Below are 19,880 nucleotides of genomic sequence, written 5' to 3' on the forward strand. Positions count from 1 at the left end.
CCTGGATTCCACCACTTGTAGCGATGACAGGCTCTTTGGCAGGGCTCCCACCTTTTATGGTAGTATTTTTCCAAGCTTGCTAGCAGCATTTTAGGCTGCAGTTTCCCTCTTCAATATGATCCCGTATGTTTTCGTTTTCTCAGAAATGTCTTAGTTTCAGATCCACCAAGGCTTCCCTTTCTTGTTTTAACTTTGCCAATGTATTTTTCTGTTCTTTTTTGTTTTGTATTGTTTTGAGACAGTCTTGCTCTGCTGTGCAGGCTGGAGTGCAGTGGTGCAATCTCAGCTTACTGCAACCTCTGCCTACCAGGTTCAAGCGATTCTCCTGCCTCAGCTTCCGGAGTAGCTGGGATTACAGGCATGAGCCACCACACCTGGCTAAATTTTTTTTTTTTTTTTTTGGTAGAGAGGGGGTTTCACCATGTTGGCGGGGCTGGTCTCAAACTCCTGACCTCAAGTGATCCGCCCGCCTCAGCCTCCCAAAGTTCTGGGATTACAGGTGTGAGCCACCATGCCTGGCCTATTTCTCTGCTACACACACACACACACACACACACACACGTGTATCATTGCTAAGATTTGGTGCAGGAGTAGGGATAGGGAGGATCACATGCTTAGTTCCACTAGATCGTTAAAATGTGTTTTTAAAGAGTTTGTCCACTTAGAAGAGGAAACTGCTTAGCAATACAGGTAATTGGTAAGAAACAGTGAAAGTAACGGCTAACATCTATCATTCACTCCCTATCTACGTGAGCTCTCTGCGGGTTACATTTAAATCTCACCACCACTTTATGAGGTAGATACTATTAGTATATTCACTTTACACATGTGGAAATGGGACACAGGTTAAATAACTAGGCTAAGGTTACACCGCTAGTATCAGGAAGAGCTAGAAGTTGGGTGGTCTGCCTCCAGAACCTGGTGTGTAGCCCTTACGCTGTGATGTGTGCTACAAAATGTAAACCCTCCAGGAATTTGAAAAATGGTTACAAAGGCCGGGCATGGTGGTTCACACCTGTAATCCCAGCACTTTGGGAGGCCGAGGTGGGTAGATTGCCTGAGGTCAGGCGTTTGAGACCAGCCTGTCCAATATGGTTAAACCCTGTCTCTACCAAAAATACAAAAAAAAAAAAAAATTAGCTAGGCGTGGTGGCGGCGCGTGCCTGTGATCCAGCTACTCGGGAAGCTGAGGCAGGAGAATTGAACCCAGGAGGTGGAGGTTGCAGTGAGCCGAGATCGTACCAGTGCACTCCAGCCTGGGAGACAGAGCAAGACTCCATCTCAAAGAAAAAAAAAGAAAAGAAAAGAAAAGAAAACGGTTACAAAGTTAGCGTCCCAACTCTGAATAGTGTTTTGTTTGGCAAGGGTCTGAAACAAGGCAAATCGTGGCATGTCTGAGTAACGGGTGGATATGATGAACCAGTTTGGATCTGTGGTCCAGAACCTTGGTTTTTATTTTCAATCTCTCCCCTCACTACGCCTTTACTCCTACCCAGGTGATACGGATGAGCAAAAACTTGGTAGTCCTCACTGACTCCACTCTCTCTTCCACACAACTCATCAGCAAACCTTTTATTTCTTTAAAATATAGCCTGAATCTCACCACTTTTTATATCTCCATGGTATCTGGGGTCTAGAGATCAGGGTGTCAGAATCAAAAAGCTGTCCCCAATTGCCTCTGAAACCCCAAGACGCTGAAGAACCCCAGACTGCTGCTCCAGAGGAACTCTCACATCCCTATGACCCTGCTGGCTGACACAGGACCCGCCAGAGAAAACGGCCCCCCACCCAGCCTCTGCCTCTCAGATCTTTCCCTTCCGTGAACTCCACACTTCTCTCTCGGCTTGGAGAGGAATCAGCTTCCTTTGATATATTTCTGTCTCTCTTATCTCATTAGATTACCACTTCAGAGAGGGACTGTGCTCCAAGATTTTCCTCTTTCCAGTAGTACCTGGAATGCTGTCATGTGGCATGTAACTGCCACTGGGAACAGGGAAGTTTTCTAGAGGAAAAGCTGAAACCAAACGTGGAATTTCAGCGTAAGTATCTCATGACATACCTGAAGCGAAATACAGAGATGTGAACACCAAGTTGTTTCTACCTAATTCATTGGACATTTCTTAGCATCTGGGTTTTTAAATGTATATATTTTTGAAATCACTGTTTTAATCACTGTTTTGATTTAGTTGATAATTTAATAAATTAAATTATTTAATTTAAATTACTAGGCCATTTACATGAGTAAATGACAAACATCATTTCTAGTATGAAGTAGAGCTCGAAACCACCTTCTTTTTCTTTTAATTCTCAGGGACTAACACCTTTGTCTTCACTGCTACACTCAGTTAATGTTTAGAGCCAATTCTTGCTTATGTTTTGGAAGTTGATGATTTAGACCCTGACAAAAATAAATCCATCTATACTTGGTTTAATCCTAGAAAGTTGTTTCAGTTGTAAACCCTTTTAGAAACAATCCTCAAATAGCTGACATAAGTAAACCTAGCTTTCAGGAAAACATCTGTCCTATTTTGGGGAGGTTCCCAAATCTACACAAGTTCATTTACTTTTATGTCATAGTTGTATTTACATATTATACAATAAAGTGATCTACCAAGAGAAAAAGATACTTTCGATATTAAATGCCAGACACACTATATATCAAGATAATTAATAAATACTAATGCTCTTAACTAACAGACATGGAAATACTCAGGTTTAGTCTTTAGTATTTTATTCTATTTGCTGGTTTCTATGGTTGTAAACTGCCACCACGCTTCCCTTTCATAGTATTAGATGTTCTACTTTTTTTTTTTTGAGACAGAGACTCGCTCTGCCACTCAGGCTGGAGTGCAGTGGCACGATCTTGGCTCACTACAACCTCGGCCTCATAGGTTCAGGCGATTTTCCTGCCTCAGCCTCTCAAGTAGCTGGGACTACAGGCACCACCACCACACCAGACTTAATTTTTTTATTTTTAGAAGAGATGGGGTTTCACTATGTTGGCCAGGATGGTCTCAAAGGTCTGACCTCAAGTGATCCACCCACCTCAGCTTCCCAAAATGCTGCGATTACAGGTGTGAGCCACTGCGCCCAGCCTCTACTGTCTTTTGAAGTAAAAAAAAAAATTCTGATTCTGCCCCCACCACACACACACACACACACACACACACACACACACACACACACACACACGGAGTACTGCCTCTAAATACAAAACTCCCCAGAATTACAGTTGAAAGATAAATGCTTTATGGTCATAATCTCTCACTCATAGAAACAGGTTTGGATTTTCTCTGTTCCCACCACCCTCTGCTGGAATTTACAAGCTTAACAGTAAATATTTGAATCGCTGTGACTAACCATGTGTATGGGCATAAGCCACATAAATCACAGATGAATTCAAATAATCTTCAAGAGACTGGAAGCAAACCATACAGTCTAAAGTTTCTTGTAAAAATAATCTGTAAATCTGTCTTCATCCCTAAACTTTTAGTAACTAAACACAAAGGGTGAAGTGAGATATAAGACCCCAGAAATCAGATAAAGGTCTATGAGTATCTTGAGCTCAGAATAAGCCCTACATTAAAGCGTAGTAAACTTAATTATAAGGCTTCTTCCGCTGCACAGCACGGGAACACCTCCTTACGTGGTGCTCCTTTTGCAATCTCAGATGATCTAGTATACAGTTAAAAATTAATTTTGTTTTCTTAAAAAAGCCTTTCAAGAGGAAGAATACCTATCACAAAGCATTTCATTTGTGCAAGAGGTAGGAGGCACCCTAATTAAGTTCACTGACGTTGTACTGTGTACAGAAATGTTACATAATTGATTTAATAAGCTTGATTGCCTTATTTTTTTCCTTGACCACTTTCCACTCTTCCTAATATACTGTAAATCAGCAACTTGGAAACAAAATAAGTTAAGGGGTGCTAGAAACAAATACTCAGTTGTACGAAAAGGATCAAAAACACAATTCCAGAAAACTACAGGTCTGCAGCCACTTACGATTGGGGGGGGACATAGTTTATGATGATAGTCCTAAATTACCAAGGCAAAATTAAAGTGGTTTAATATATTCTAAGAAAGCACAAGTGTACAATCCACTTAATACGTTCAAACGATTACAGTAAAACAAACATTAGTTCTTAGTAAGTTAAGCTTCATTGATCTGAAATATTTACCTACAGGATATGTCTTCTTCCTTGGGAATGCCATAAAATGAACAGACCTGTAATAAAATCAGAGCTCCTAATCTTCACTGAAAGAAAGGGCAATACAAGATTATAGGGAAGAAATACGAATTTCAATTTCCCACCAATCGTATACATCATAAAGCATCCTGGGACCTAAAACACACATATCACTTAACAATAATGTGTTGCTTGTTAACTTTGGTGCATTGATTAAAAGTTATCTGAAACTTAAGAATCTAGTCACATTCAATATAAATATCCTAGACTTTAGAAATCTGGATTATTTTGGCTAAGTGCGGTGGCTCACGCCTGTAATCCCAGCACTTTTTTTGGGGAGGTAGTGGCCAGGAGTTTGAGACCAGTGTGGCCAACATGGCAAAACCCCGTCTCTACAAAAAATACGAAAGTTAGCCAGGCGTGGTGGTGCACGCCGATAATCTCAGCTACTCAGGAGGCTGAGGGGCAGGGGGATCACTTGAGGCCAGGAGTTTGAGACCAGTGTGGCCAACATGGCAAAACCCTGTTTCTACAAGAAATACAAAAATTAACCAGGTATGGTGACCCATGCATGTAATCCCAGCTACTTAGGAGGCTGAAGCACGAGAATCGCTTGAACCTAGGAGGCAGAAATTGCAGTGAGCAGAGATTATACCACTGGACTACAACCTAGGCACAAAGCAAATCTCAAAAAAAAAAAAAAAAAAAAAAACTGGATTATTTTGACAATGACCCCAAAATCATATTAGAGCAGACATTTAGTGTCCATGGCCTAACTTTTTAAAGTATATGATGAGATTATAATTAGGACAATTTGGGACATGACTAATGTTTGAAAAAAAAGAACAGTACTTTTCTCTCTTCATAGTGTACCAAACAGAAACATTTTTTGTTTAAAATGTTCGCAAAAAGTAACATGCTATAATAATGAGTGGTAATAAAATACATAGTAAGTAGTCATAAAAATGTTCTGAAAATTTAAGAACAGGTAGGACCTTGCCTTTAGATCAGTAGTAGTCTTAAATGTCAACAAAACCTTCTATGACTGTTTTTGTAAAAGATTTTATAAAAATTCTACTTCCCAGATTACCAATCCTTTTACTATAGCTCAAAATCACAGGGCTGCATAGTAATATCTGTTACTATGGTTTCCATTTTATTTTGGAATGGAAACTTCTGCAAGTCTAACATTACACCAGTGTCATCTTGCTTTATATCACATTATTAAAATGGTTAATGCACTTTACAACAAAAGTGTGCAATATATTTTCATTTCAAAAACACCCACAAACTAAAATAGGTATTTAAAATCTTTATTGTTTCATCATCAAAAGTTTTCATTCCATAGAAGAATGGTAATGCTGTATCAGTGCATATTCTATGGAAAATTCATATCTCAAGTAACTAGCCTAGAAATCAGAGACAGCACTATGTCAAGCTAGTGTACAAGGTCAAAGACACAATGCTGCCAATGCAATTAGTATATAGAAAGAATATGCAGCTGTTAGAAAAAGAGTCTATGGCCAAGTGGATAAAACAGTAGCAGTGCACTGCACTGACATCTAGAACAGAAAATGGGGAAGGACTAGAGAATGCACTTCCTGCAAAAAAAGTCCAGTAGATCACAGGCACAAAGAGTTCCCAACTGTCTCACCAGCTGTCTAATTCATGTGTACCTGCACCTTCCTCTTCAAGTCTGAACATTATAATACCACAAGCCACTTTCAGCCTCAAGTGTGAAGGCTCCAGCCACATGCCAATATTTCATCCTGATATTTCATCCTGCTTCCCGTCATCTCATATCTAAAAGTCATGGCTTAAGTTAGGCAATAACACCTGTGGCTTTAGGCATCGTTAGTAAAAAAGGTGAACAAACCCCAAATTTATTCCCATTTTCTTGAGAAATAAACTTCATAAAACAACAAAAGATAGCTGTCATGATTACTGAGTTTTGGCTGATGGCGAAATAATTTTTATGTAAGTATACTGAATAAACATACAAACAAATATTCTTAACAAAATACTGTCAGACCAACTTGAATGTTTTTATAACCCACTCCCGAAAAAAGTCCTGATAATTGTTAGATGTAAACGACCACTATAAATTGATCATGCCTAGTTACTGGGAATTTTTTGGTCACGTATGTTTCTGAAGCTGCTATATAGCTGGACTTGGCTACTTTGCATTAACTCACACAACAAATGCCTTTTTTAAGGAAACAGCAGATCTATCATGATGAAATCAAAATCAAAACAGTTCAGAGGTATACAGGAGACTTGTCTTAAATACTTTTAAATTACATATGATATAACCTTAGAGAATAAGAACTACCATTACCATGGTCTAAATCTTAAACTGTTAATGCATGAATTATCTGTAAGACTAACAAGTTACTTGTTAATCATGGCAAGGCCTTGTCGGGGAGGGGGCATTCTGAATGTACGGCATAGCAATTATTTTCCAGGTAAGTAAACACTTCTAAGTGTTATTAAACTATATTTGAAAAGTTATTTTATGTAATATATACAACATACAAAATAAGTCAAGAGGAGGAAGCAGAGGAAGGTTTTCTGGCATATATGATGCAAACATACAACTGTCCCTCATCAGTAGTGGTTCCATGTATGTCCATTTTAACAGGGTAAAACATGAAAGGTTGATAGGAGATCACAAAATTCACTTACAAATAGAAACAGGATTCAAAAACTGGAATTTCAATGTCATTTCTTCCCATATTGCAACTCACTCTAACGATAATAAACATAAATAAAAACCTTATCTCAAAAATCTGTTTTTACACCCTTACCTCAAAGTTTAACATAAATTCTTCTAACAATTGAGAAGAAAAGTACTCCTCTGTAGCAATTCCATAAAATAATTTTCAATTCACAAAACACCTGTCATTAGTAAAACCAGCAACCCTTATGGAGGGCATGGGCATTAACACTTGGCCCCTCTGAGGTATAAATGCAGCTATATTTGCACTGAGTATATAGTCTATAACGTATGCCAACCATCTGAACCATCTGCATGTTTGCATAACATTGGGAGTGATGTCATCCTGACTGATTGAAAACTTATTTTTACAATTTTTTGTAATAATGGAGGCTAAATAATTTTAAGAGAAAAGATGTACTTGCCCAGTAATAGAGCCGGCAGAATTCTGAATTCCTAACCAATGTAAATGATTACATTAAAAAAGTGTTTAACATTGCATATTGATTCCAAAAAAATCAACCAAACAGGAAAAACACATAAATATTTAAATTCAGCAGGACGCCACAAAAAGCATACTATAGATAAGTGTGAAATCAGTCAGGCTTTTCCAAAAGAGAAAATCCTTTTAATCCTTCAGCAAGTCTCTGTGAAAATAGTACGCTTACAATAAAAGTGAGAAGGGAGCACCTAAAATACCCCCAACAGGCTTGCTATATCATTCAGCATTAACTGCCCCGTCTCCTGTGTGCGTGAATGGCCAACGAATGACAGGAAGTCCATTTGACAATAGTTCAGTAATTTCTTTTCACCACTGCTGCCAGCTGAAGTCGTCGTTGCTTCCAAAGACCAAGAAAAAGCCTAGTATAGTTGCAAAGATGACTGTGTTTCCTGTGAGAACAAGTGCACAAGCTCCCCACTCAATCTATGGAAATAAGATACACTCAGTTAACAGACATGAAAAACAAAAGGAAAATGAAAAAAAAAAAAGGCTCCAGTTGTGTCCTAATTATGATCTAAAAGAAACATGGCTTGTAACAGTAATTGTTACAGTGCTGAACACATACTTAGTGGTACTTTTATACTATTGTTTTCATTTACCATTGGTTCCTTTAAAAAGAAAGTCATGAAATGACCATTCAAAAACAAGCTTGACTTCTGGGCTACGATGAAGCAGCATAAAATTCTACAAGTTTCTGTTTATAAAGGAATATGCTTACTCTTCCTTAATCTAAAAATCTGTCTAGAGTAGATTAAATTTTAGCATATCACAGATGGAAACACACCCGTGTACATTCTTTTGAAGGGGTGGGAAAACAATTGCCTTCTCCATATGGCTGTCTTCTCTACCTCCCCAGAGATGAAGGCGCCAAGTGTGGATCAGTAAGTTTGGGAGGAAGAACTGAGTACCCATAGCCAGCCCCTTCCCCTCTTCAGTGCTCTTCCGCCTGCAGAGCACATACATCTTTTCAGGTCTTCCAGATTTTAAGTTTTACAGGATAGGCCTGGGTTGTTCAGCACCGGGGGAGTTGATATGCTCAACTCTGACAGTTAAGTATTAGCAAGCCAACAGCTGCTGCAGATCCAAGCCACGTTCTCAAATATCTCTTTTTTTAGTTAACAAGAACAAACAATAAAGTGAGATTTTAATCTCTGTCTTCTAGGCTCTTATGTCTTTCATCTCTTTTCATGTCATTAACAAAAACTTTGCTTGAGAAAAATTTAACACATGTTCAATATAAAATCATCAATGGAAGAAGATAATCACTTACCAGATGCGCTCTGGCAAATACAATAGGGAGTCCAAAAGCTGACACAACAATGCCTGTTGTAAGAAAGATGGCAAGTTCCTTACAAGCGTTACTCATAGCATCTGTATCATCCACTAATCTTCTTGCTATGCAGTATGGAATAGGTGAAAGGATGTAAAAAAATAGAACAAAGAGGGGCCAGTATTTGCTAGAAAAAGAAAAATAAGTTAATGTAATTTTTGCTATGTCATTTTCCTACACACAAAATATGGTCTTTTTAAAAAAATCAAGATTCATTCCCTTGACTTCTAATGGATGATACCCAAACTTAGCATAAAGCTGAAGCAACCCTAAACTTCCCTTACATCACAAGGAACTCCCAAATTACAGAAATCAAAATACAGAAAAGAAGCTAAAAGTAATTTTGAACACTTTCAGTCAGAATATAGAATTTATCACAATAAAAACAGATGGCTTTTACTCTACCATCTAGTTAATTGTATTGTACCGCAGTCATTTCCTGGTTTTGGTAACTACAGTTATGTAAGATCTTACGACTCTGGCAAGCTGTGTGGAGGGTACAGGGGATCTCTGTGTATGATTTTTGCAACTTCTTCAGAATCTAAAATTGTTTCAAAATAAAAAGTTAAAAAGGAAATACGTGCCCTTAAAACTACCATAGAATAAAATACATATCATGGTGGAGATCTGATTATACAGAGGCTAATGATAAGCAGCTATTTATGTTTCCTAAATTTATTTTTATTTTTATGTTTTTGAGACGGAGTCTGGCTCTGTTGCCCAGGCTGGAGTGCAGTGGTGTGATCTCGGCTCACTGAAACTTCTGCCTCCTGGGTTCAAGTGATTCTCCTGCCTCAGCCCCGCTGACTAGCTGGGATTACAGGCGTGTGCCACCATGCCCTGCTAATTTTTGTATTTTTAGTGGAGATGAGGTTTCACCATGTTGGCCAGGCTGGTCTTCAACTCCTGAGCTCAGGGGATCCACCTGCCTAGGCCCCCCAAAGTGCTAGGATTACAGGTGTGAGCCACTGTGCCTGACCATTTCCTAAACATTTTAAGAAAAAAAATTAAAAATTGAATATATGCTTAAGAAAAATAATTTAAACAGTACAAAAGCACAAAAAGTAAAGACTAAAAGTTCTCCAAATCTCCTCTTGCCCACTCTCCTATTGAGCTTCTCGGGGACTCTTCCACATTTCCACATAAACTTTAAAATATGAATGGGTCCCTGCAGTTTCCTAACAGTGTGTCTTGAACATATTCACATGTTCGCACTTACAGCTCTTCCTCATTCTTTTTAAGACTGCCTTGTATTTCCATTAATAGATTTACTATAATGTAACCATTTTTCTTCTGAAGGACATTTAGGATATTTCCAGAATTTTTTTTGGCTCTTATAAATAAGGCTCAGATGAACAAAACAAAACCAAAAACCAAAAAACAAGGCTGCTTGAACATCCATACTCTCCCCCACTAAATGTATCCATGTAAACATCTGCAAGTGGGTTTGCATGAGTGAAAGGGCTACCTCAAAGAATATATACTTTGAGAGCTACAAGCAAACATATCTCCAAGAAAACTACCTATGTGTACTCCCCCACAGCACAAAAGAGTGTCTGCTTGCACTGTCTCTTGTCTTTGCCAATGGATTTGGCTTAGTTTTCAGTGAAGCTGGGGATATTTTTATATGCTTATTAGCAATTTGTAGTTCTCTTTTTATATTTTTTTTCTATTGAGTTGTCCATTGTTTTCTAATTTATCTAAATGTTAACTTTGAGAAGTTCTTTCTGTCCTAAGGAAAGCAATTTTTGTTTTTTTGTTTTTTTTTGGAAACGGAGTCTTGCTCTGTTGCCCAGGCTGGAGTGCAGTGGCGTGATCTTAGCTCACTGCAACCTCCGTCTCCTGGGTTCAGGTGATTCTCCTGCCTCAGCCTCCCGAGTACCTGGGACTACAGGCATGCGCCACCATGCCTGGCTAATTTTTTTTTTTGTATTTTTAGTAGAGATGGGGTTTCACCATGTTAGCCAGGCTGGTCTCGAACTCCTGACCTCAGGCAATCCTCCCACCTTTGGCCTCCGAAAGTGCTGGGATTACAGGCGTGGGTGAGCCACCACACCCGGCCGGAAAGTAATTGTTTACATATCTTTTTTTTTTTTAGTCATTTGTGCTTTGACTGCTTATGGCATTTTTTTGCAAAAAGACATTTTAAATTTTCTTGTAATTAGTATTATCAATAGGTGTTAAAAACTGAGCAGGAGGGCTGAGGTACTGTGTAGCTATCCTGCCATTGCAGACTCAGCAGTAGTGAAAGAGCAGGTAACAGCCAAAAGTCTTATTTGCATTTTGGTGTCCTAAAATCTTTAGAAACAAATTTTAAGTGATGATTTTTACAAAGGTATGTGTTTGGTAAGTGAACATTTCTCTGCTTTACTTTTACAGTAGTGAAAAAAAAAACCACTTTTTTTAAGCTTTAAAAGTAGAAAAATTTGGCCGGGCGCGGTGGCTCAAGCCTGTAATCCCAGCACTTTGGGAGGCCGAGGCGGGCGGATCACAAGGTCAGGAGATCGAGACCACAGTGAAACCCCGTCTCTACTAAAAATACAAAAAAAAATTAGCCGGGCGCGGTGGCGGGCGCCTGTAGTCCTAGCTACTCAGGAGGCTGAGGCAGGAGAATGGCGTGAACCCAGGAGGCGGAGCTTGCAGTGAGCCGAGATCGCGCCACTGCACTCCAGCCTGGGCAACAGCGTGAGACTCCGTCTCAAAAAAAAAAAAAAAAAAAAAAAAAAAAGTAGAAAAATTTTACCCTTAAATATTCAGAAAGACAAACATTTTACATACTTGTATATTGGAAGGGCACATCCAAGCATCAAAAACATCAGTCCGATCGCTCCTCCAAAGGACAAACTAATCAAAGCTGCAAAGCAAATAAGAAGTGCAATAGGAATATAAATTAGTTAAATAAATATTTTTATTAATATCAGCAGTCTGAATATTATCTGTAACCTCAGAAGCAAAAATCCCTCAAACGTATTAATAGCAAGTTGCCATCAAAAGTGTAAGTTATCTAGTCTTAGAATAAGTCTTCTGTGGCATCTTCAGGGCAAAATAAAGTGACATTGACTTTTCTTGTTTTGTTTTGTTTTTGAGATGGAGTTTCACTCTTGTTGCCCAGGCTGGAGTCCAATGGCTCGATCTTGGCTCACTGTAACCTCCACCTCTCAGGTTCAAGTGATTCTCCTGCCTCAGCCTCCTGAGTAAGGTGGGATTACAGGCATGCACTACCATGCCCTGCTAATTTTCTATTTTTAGTAGAGACAGGGTTTCTCCATGTTGGTCAGGCTGGTCTCGAACTCCCGACCTCAGGGGATCCACCTGCCTTGGCCTCCCAAAGTGCTGGGATTACAGGCATGAGCCATCGCACCCAGCCAGGGACATTGATTTTTAAAGCTCTAACCTATTGCTAGTACCCCACCACATTCCCCAATTGCTGGTTCCCTTTCTAAAGAGTCACAGTCCACAGGCTCAATGCTCTTCTGGGCATTAGAATTATATTTACTTCACAGATCACTACAGTTTTGAAAAGCTGTATATGGAGAAACTCCACATTCTCAAGTTTACTGCACTTTAAAAGCCTCATACTATAGGAAAACCTCTTCTAATCAGCTCCTGTTTCTTGCATATATACTCTCAATGTGCATAAAACTGACCAGAAAAAATGCCTGAAGATATCTGTAGTTAATGATTTTAATCAATTAATTTTGTTGCAGATCTTTAAATCGTTTGCAAAAGTAGAGCTGGGTTTCCTTCCCTAATCTACATTAGAAAATCTGTAGGATAACGGGTTATAATCCCTCTGAGGTATCACTATTTTAAGGTGTTATTATAAGCAATAGATGCATTCTACAGGTGAAATATAGTTTCTAAAGCTACACACACACACACACACACACACACAGTAGTACATTTTAAGGTGCTCTCACATGTTAGTGAATAGAAACAACTTTCTTGAATAGGCATAGTTAATCAATGACCTAGACTAAAGCAAAGAAATAAATGATAGCCGAGTGCAGTGGCTCATGCCTGTAATCCCAGCACTTTGGGAGGCCGAGGTGGGCAGATCACGAGGTCAGGGGTTTGAGACCTACCTGGCCAATATGGTGAAACCCTGTCTCTACTAAAAATACAAACAATTAGCTGGATGTGGTGGCACATGCGTGTAGTCCCAGCTACTCGGGAGGCTGAGGCAGGAGAATTGCTTGAACCCGGGAGGGGGAGGGAGGTTGCAGTGAGCCTAGACTGTGCCTTTGCACTCCAGCCTGTGCAACAGAGCAAGACTCCATCTCAAAAAATAAATAATGATAAATTTATGATGAGTTCTATATAACCTGTATTTCTACAGTTACAGTGGCTAAGAAAATAACTAGTTTTGTTGTTGTTAGGCCATTTTATTAAAATTCAGAAGTTAAAATTCGAAACATTTGAAGAAGGTCTAAAAGTTACCAGGACAAAGGCTAACAAAGAGAAACCAAAATGAACAGGAAACAGGTTAAACTTTGCCAAGTACTACTGATACACTCTGCAGAACTAAAATGGTTGTAATCAAGGACGCCCAATGACATAGTGGCTTGGCAGATTTAGTTTTTGGTTAGATCGCTGATGCAGGTGATGTTAACCCCGAACACAGTCACTTAGTCCTGAACACCATTCTATTTCCAGCTATAGGAAAAGAATTGCATTTTTATTTTACAGCAAACGAGGCACTTCAAGTTTACAGGGGAATGCAATATAAACTGTAAGGAAAATTACAGAATTTACCATTTGTTTTCTTCAGTTCCAAACTGGTTCTCATGACCGGGCCCTGCCCGCCTCTCTTGTGATGTGTCACACCAGACTACTACAGTGTCCCTGAACCCTCACTTTAGTTACACTGGCCCTCTTTCCTTTCCTGGAAATCAGCAGTCTCGCTCACTCACGTGGCCTGGGCATACTGTGTCCCTTCTGCCTCGGACATTTTTTTCATTCACTGAAGAAATATTCACTGAGCACTAAATATGTGACAAGCACTGGGGATACAACAGTGAATGACACATGGCCCTTTCCCACTCCTCTCCACTTTCTTCCAACTTAACTCCTGCTTTTCCTTCAGATCTCAGCCTCCCGGATAGCTGGGACTCGAGGCACACGCCACCATGCCCAGCTAATTTTTTTTTTTTTTTTTATTTTTAGTAGAGATGGGGTTTCACCATGTTGGTCAGGATGGTCTCAATCTCTTGACCTTGTGATCTGCCCGCCTCAGCCTCCCAAAGTGCTGGGATTATAGGCGTGAGCCACCGCACCTGGCCCCAATGAAGTTTTTCCAAACCTTCTGACTAGACCAATTCCCCGTTATATTCATTTATTCATTCCTCTAACAAACATCTATGGACCACCTAATGTGTGTCAGATACTGTTCTTGCTACTGGAGACAGAGCAATGACAACAATCAAAGCTTTTGCTCTCACGGAGCTTATGTTCTAGTGGGAGAAGAAAATGATTTTTAACAAGCAAGCAAATAAATGTCAAGTGATGACAAATGTCAGGGAGAGTAAGGGATATTAGTGCTAGTCTAGACACAGTGGCCAGGGAAGGCATCTCTGATGAGGAATCACCTAAGCAGAGATCTGTGTGAAGGGAGGGAGGAAATCACATGGATATTTGGGATGAGTATTCCAGGCAGAGACCCATGTATGCTGAGGCCCTCTGTTCACTGAATGCCTCTCCTTTGCTCAGTTATTAGCTGTGATTTCCTACTGGTTTGTATTTTGTCTTTCCTTCTCAACTGTCCATTTCATGAGAAGGGGGAGCAAGTTTTTCTGTTGTGATGGTTGTGCCCTGGCTCTTAACACTCAACAAATATTTGTGGAATGAATGTAGCAGAGTGGAAGCAGCATGGAACTGACAGTAAGGAGGGTCTGAGGCCCTAACTAGTTGTCCAAGTAATTTATGAGTCTCAGTTCTTCCTTCTTTAAAAGGACAGTTGGACTAGATCTTAAAAGCAGATAATTTTCTGAACACTAAAGGTACTATTAAGACAGCTAAGTCCATTACTAAAAATACTACCTAGTAACACCTCAATCATTCAGAAGCCATTTATATGCAACTTAGAATCCTGGAGAAAACAAAGGCCACTAAAAAAAGACAAAATAGATGATACAAAGCCCATACACTAAAGCCAACATTCTCTATAAAAAGACCCTTAAGTTCTTATTTATATTAATTCATTTTCGTGACACAGTTGTTAGGTAGGAATTCAGAGGACAACACATTTTTATTTTAAAGAATCACCTATGCTCACTTATATATTTTTCAATACGTAAATCATACACCCAGAACAAAAATTAAGTAAAAAGGAACTTTCCCTTCCCAAAAGTAATCACTATTACCTGTATACCTTGTGACACAAAATTTTCTAAGTTTGATTATCTTGCTTCCCACACTGAAACAAATGGGAACTAGGAGAAAGAATTGCGTACAAGTAAGAATTGCCCTCTGACAGAAGGCAGGAAGCAAAGAAAAAATATATATATATTTAAACCAGGAAGAAAAATCTCAAAAAGCATGTTTATGGTAATCTCTGCAAGAGGCAAGCCACCTTAGGACCATGATGGCCTCTGAAGGTGACTGTTCTGTGACAGAGAACAGTCATTCATGTTCTTATCAAAAAAGAAAGTCTAAATTCTTTGACTATACTCTTGCAAAGTTAATGAAAAATGATTCCTTAAAAAAAAACAAACAAACAAGGTCTAAAATGAGATAAGGCTCAAGTATCAAAAAATAATTTAAAAAACATAAACCAATATTGTCTTCTTATAAGTGTTATGAATAGGAATATTGGAATAACTTTAATATATTTATTTATGCCTGAGATTCCAGTTCCTTGTAAACGCTGTTGTATAATGAAAAAGTAAGTTTCTTGGAATTGTTTGGGGGAATTAAGATACCTTGAGATAATACTTCCATTCCATTAAATACTAAATATAATATATATACTATATATAATTATATATATTATTGTATATGTAATATATATGTATAATAATAATATATGTATATAATATATAATGTATATTATATAATATATAATTTTATTTCATATATAATTTAATATATTATTTTTTTTTTTTGGGGGGAAGGAGTCTCACTCTGTTGCCCATGCTGGAGTGCAACAGCGCGATCTTGGCTCACTGCAACCTCCACCTCCCAGGTTCAAGCAATTCCCTGCCTCAGCCTTCTGAGTAGCTGGGATTACAGGTGCCTGCCACTATGCCCGGCTTTTTTGTATCTTTAGTAGAGACGGGGTTTCACCATCTTGGACAGGCTGGTCTTGAACTCCTGACCTCGTGATCCACCCCGTAGAGACGGGGTTTCTCCATGTTGGTCAGGCTGGCCTCAAACTCCCAACCTCAGGTAATCTGCCCGCCTCGGCCTCCCAAAGTGCTGGGATTACAGGCGTGAGCCACTGTGCCGGGATTAAATACTAAATTTTAAAAAAAAATTCATAACACAGTTTGATGTGACATCTCATCTCCCAGTCATATCGAATAAGGTAGCCAATTAGAGGTTAAATAAATTGCTTATCAGTATTCTCAAAACTTGCAGTTTCTTCAATCTTATGAAATTGGCAACTGCCTAGTTTATATATACATTTCATCATTTGTATACAAACTGTTTCTTAAATGACACATCAACAAGGCAAGAATTCATAGAGTAATTGTGTGATGCAACATTTGGAAGGCAAAGCTTAGATAAGTCTGGTTTCTACTCCCAAAGCCTCTAGGCTAGGGATGGAGCAGCCCAATTAGCTAGAAAAACTCTCTAGAGACAAGATGCTGACTCTGTGATTACAAAGAAATTAGAGTAGAAGGAGGGACCACTTCTCTAACCTGGGAGTTACCAGAAAATCCAATATATCAAAAAGTAATAGACAAATGGCTCAAGAAATGCCTAATGGTCTCTAATTATAGCAACACTCCTTCCTAATATAAAGATGATATTAGGCCAAGAGAAAGAAACATACTGACTCACACCAACCAGAAAATCCTGCTGAAATCAAAAGTGCAATTCACCTGAGGCACCTTCGTCAGTTTAATGCAGTATTTCCCTAGGTCTGGAGAAGTAAATTACAGAGCGATTTTAAGAGACTCCCGCATTAATGACACTGAAGAAACGGGGAAGAACAGGGAAACAGGCAACATCCTAAAAACCACAGCAATTCACAATAACTGCCTTTCACATAAGGGTTTAAAAGAGTCTATTATAGTTCAAAATGAGATTACAAAAAGTATCCCAGTTGCTTAAATGACAAGGTTTTATATGGGAAATGAAATGTTTCCAGACATTGAAAATAAACAAGAAACAGTAAGACCGACCCTGAGAAAAAAAACTCGATTAAGTTTTCCTTAGAGAAGAAAAAATACAAAGAAAACCACTGCTCCCAAAGTAGTTCCTGCTTCCTGCCTGACTGCCCTTCTACAAAGCGGCAGGTCAAGAAATCAATGTAATTAGTAAGCAGTAGTTGAAAACTTTGCTTCTCATCACACTGACAACAAAACTACCTAACATTTGGAACAAATGCGACATCCCTTTTTTTAAAAAAGAAAATACATGAATAAGCCAATAGTTTTTCATTAAGTTGTAACACTATTTTATCTTCTTAAAAAAAAAAAAATACTTCGCAATTTGAAAAAGCCTCAGGGTGCAACTGCGGAGAGGGAAGTGAGCCAAGAGCACTCTGGGGTCGCTACGGGATCCACTCTAGGGTCCAGACACCGCAGATGAAAATGCACCGGTTTCGGGAGCCTGTAAAGCTTCGGGCGCGGGCGGCCGGGGTGGACGTGGGGCTCGAGGTTTCGGGGAGACCCGTGCAGTGCCCGCAGCCCGCACTTGTGCCTTTCGGTGGGAAATGACTGGTTTTCCATAGCTGGCATCTCCAGCAGCCTCAGCCTCCTCAATCCCACGCTCTGCCTGCCTCTCTCTTGGATGCAAACTCCTGCAAAACGTGTGTGGCCGCCCAAGTCGCGACGGGACTCCTCACTGACCGCCAACCACTTCATATTTTGTCCGGGGTACGATGGGTGGGAGAGGCTGCCGAAATCGGCAGAAAGTGGGGGCTGTCGGGGGAAGCCGGAGTCGCAACCGTCCCTTGCCTGAGGGCGCCGCGCCCACCTCCGGGCCAAGGGCAGGGCCGGGGCGGGGGTCGCTTCCCCGAAGCAGGGACCCCCACGCGCGCGCCCGGGCCCAGAGGAGAAGTGCGGGGGCTGCGTGGGACCCCCGGCCCATCTTCCCCGGCGGGCCCTAGCCCTCCTGCGTCCCGCACCCCAGGCCCACCTTTGATGCCTGCCATGGCGGTGACGTCGCTCCTGGCTCCACGACCCGAGGCGGCAGCGGCGGCGGCGGCCAGGAGACCCAAGACGCTACGGCAGCCAGACAACACCCGGAAGTGCGCGACGCAGCACTTCCGCCGGCGGCTCCGGCTTGCGCGGGGGCGCGGAAGCCGCGCCAGGCTGGGCTGTGTGGCCGACCCCTGCCTCCCTTCTTGGCCGTTCTGCAGATCGCCGCCGGCCGAGGCTTATCACCGCCGGCCGAGGCTTGCCGCCGCCGCCCCGACTGGGGGAATGAGCCGGCGCCAGGTCTTGAATTCCCGTCAGGGCCGGTCTGGGGGCTCCCTGCTGAAGCCCCTGTAGCTGATCCCGCAACCTCCCGCGTGCTTTGGGAAGGGATCGCGGGTGGCGGCCGTCCTTTGGATGCACGTGTGATGGCTTTTGGCTTAATTTCACATTCTTTCTTTGTTTTTTGACACAGGGTCTCTGTCGCCCAGGCTGGAATGTGGTCACGGCTACTGCAGCCTCTGTCTCCAGGGCTCAAGTGATTTTCTCACGTCAGCCTCGCAGTAGCTGGGACCACAGACACGAGCCACCATGCCTGGCTTTTGTTTTGTTTTGTTTTGTTTTGTTTTTTTGTAGAGAGGGGGCGGGGTATGAGACTCTCACCTTGTTGCCCAAACTGGTCTCCTGAGCTCAAGGATCTGCCCTCCTCAGCCTCCCAAAGCGCGGGGATTACAGTGTTTTAACCTGATTGACTCTCTTAGCTGAGAGAGCCGGACAGACTCCATTTTGGTTTCTTCGCTTGCAGACCCTTGTCCCCCTCCCTTAAGGACATAACTGGTGTAAGCTGACTCCAAGCACATCCAGGAATGCGCTTATTGGTAAGATACTGAGGCAAGCTTACCAGCAGCTCCTGGGAACGTGCTCAGTTGATGGTACCCAAAGCCCCTGCGTTTATCACTTTGTGATAATTTAAGACCCATGCACCTGGAACTGTTTATTTTCCTGTAACTGTTTCTGTAATCATTTATCTTTTAACTCTTTGCCTGTTCTGCTTCTGTAAATATTGCTTCAGCTAGACTCCTCCCCGATTTAGACCAAGGTATAAAAGGAAATCTAGCCCCTTCTTCAGGGCCAAGAGAATTTCGAGCTCTAGCCGTCTCTCGGTCGCCGGCAATAAAGGACTCCTGAATTAGTCTCAAAGTGTGGTGTTTCGCTCGGTTACAACAGGTTTCGCCATGTTGTCTAGGCTGGTCTCAAACTCCTGGCCTCAAGTGATCTGCCCACCTGGGCCTCACAAAGTACTGAAATTACAGGCGTGAGCCACTGCGCCTGGCCCTCAAAAATTTTTTTTCTACTTATAAATATTTACATTTCCCAGACCAGGGAGAGGAGGCAACTCTTATGCCCCAGTAAACAGCATTTATTGGAGTCTGTGAAAACGTTACTAAAGTAGACCTTATCTTTCATTAGTTTCCCCCTATATATTTACCTTCTTACAATCTACTGCCCCTAGAAGTCCAAACCCTTTCCTTTGTCTACTTTTCCACAATGCATCACCCTTTGTTAAAATGATCCAAGGTTCCAGGCCTAATTACTTTTTGAGTTTTCACTTCTTTTTCTGTGAAGACTCCTTGTGCCTGCAAAATAAACCTTTTTTTTTCCCCCTGGTAATCTGTACTTTGTTAGTTTAATTCACAGTTCTCAGCTTCTGAACCTAAGAGGGTAAAGGAAGTTTTTATCCTTTCCTACACTAGGAAAGATGGGTAAATAGTCCTATGAAAACTTTTGATTATGATCTGCCAGGGAAAATTTCCCCCAAGGAGAGACAACACAGGGA

The 19,880-nt window shown here is 40.8% G+C and overlaps 3 protein-coding genes across 12 annotated transcripts in view; all 3 read right to left on the reverse strand.

Moving 5' to 3' along the window:
• The window catches only part of LEPROTL1 (leptin receptor overlapping transcript like 1), a 44,200-nt gene extending 26,036 nt beyond the window's left edge, over positions 1-18,164 (reverse strand). The window contains exons 1-4 of one of the 2 annotated variants that reach the window (XM_050802584.1): positions 18,045-18,164; positions 11,517-11,592; positions 8,679-8,865; positions 5,488-7,831 (exon numbers count right to left, since the gene is read on the reverse strand). In XM_050802584.1, the coding sequence (XP_050658541.1) occupies positions 7,715-7,831; positions 8,679-8,865; positions 11,517-11,592; positions 18,045-18,060 (396 nt within the window). In that variant the 5' untranslated portion in view covers positions 18,061-18,164 and the 3' untranslated portion in view covers positions 5,488-7,714. Of the gene's footprint in view, positions 1-5,487; positions 7,832-8,678; positions 8,866-11,516; positions 11,593-18,044 lie in introns of those variants that run through there. The other variant, XM_050802582.1, reaches the window with a different exon arrangement.
• SMIM18 (small integral membrane protein 18) overlaps positions 1-19,880 on the reverse strand; it is a 577,762-nt gene that overhangs the window by 552,196 nt on the left and 5,686 nt on the right. The gene's annotated exons all lie outside the window — the stretch shown is intronic.
• DCTN6 (dynactin subunit 6) overlaps positions 1-19,880 on the reverse strand; it is a 1,120,059-nt gene that overhangs the window by 73,063 nt on the left and 1,027,116 nt on the right. The window lies entirely within an intron of this gene.

Source organism: Macaca thibetana, chromosome 8 (genome assembly GCF_024542745.1).
Source record: "Macaca thibetana thibetana isolate TM-01 chromosome 8, ASM2454274v1, whole genome shotgun sequence".
Taxonomy (NCBI): Eukaryota; Metazoa; Chordata; class Mammalia; order Primates; family Cercopithecidae; genus Macaca; species Macaca thibetana.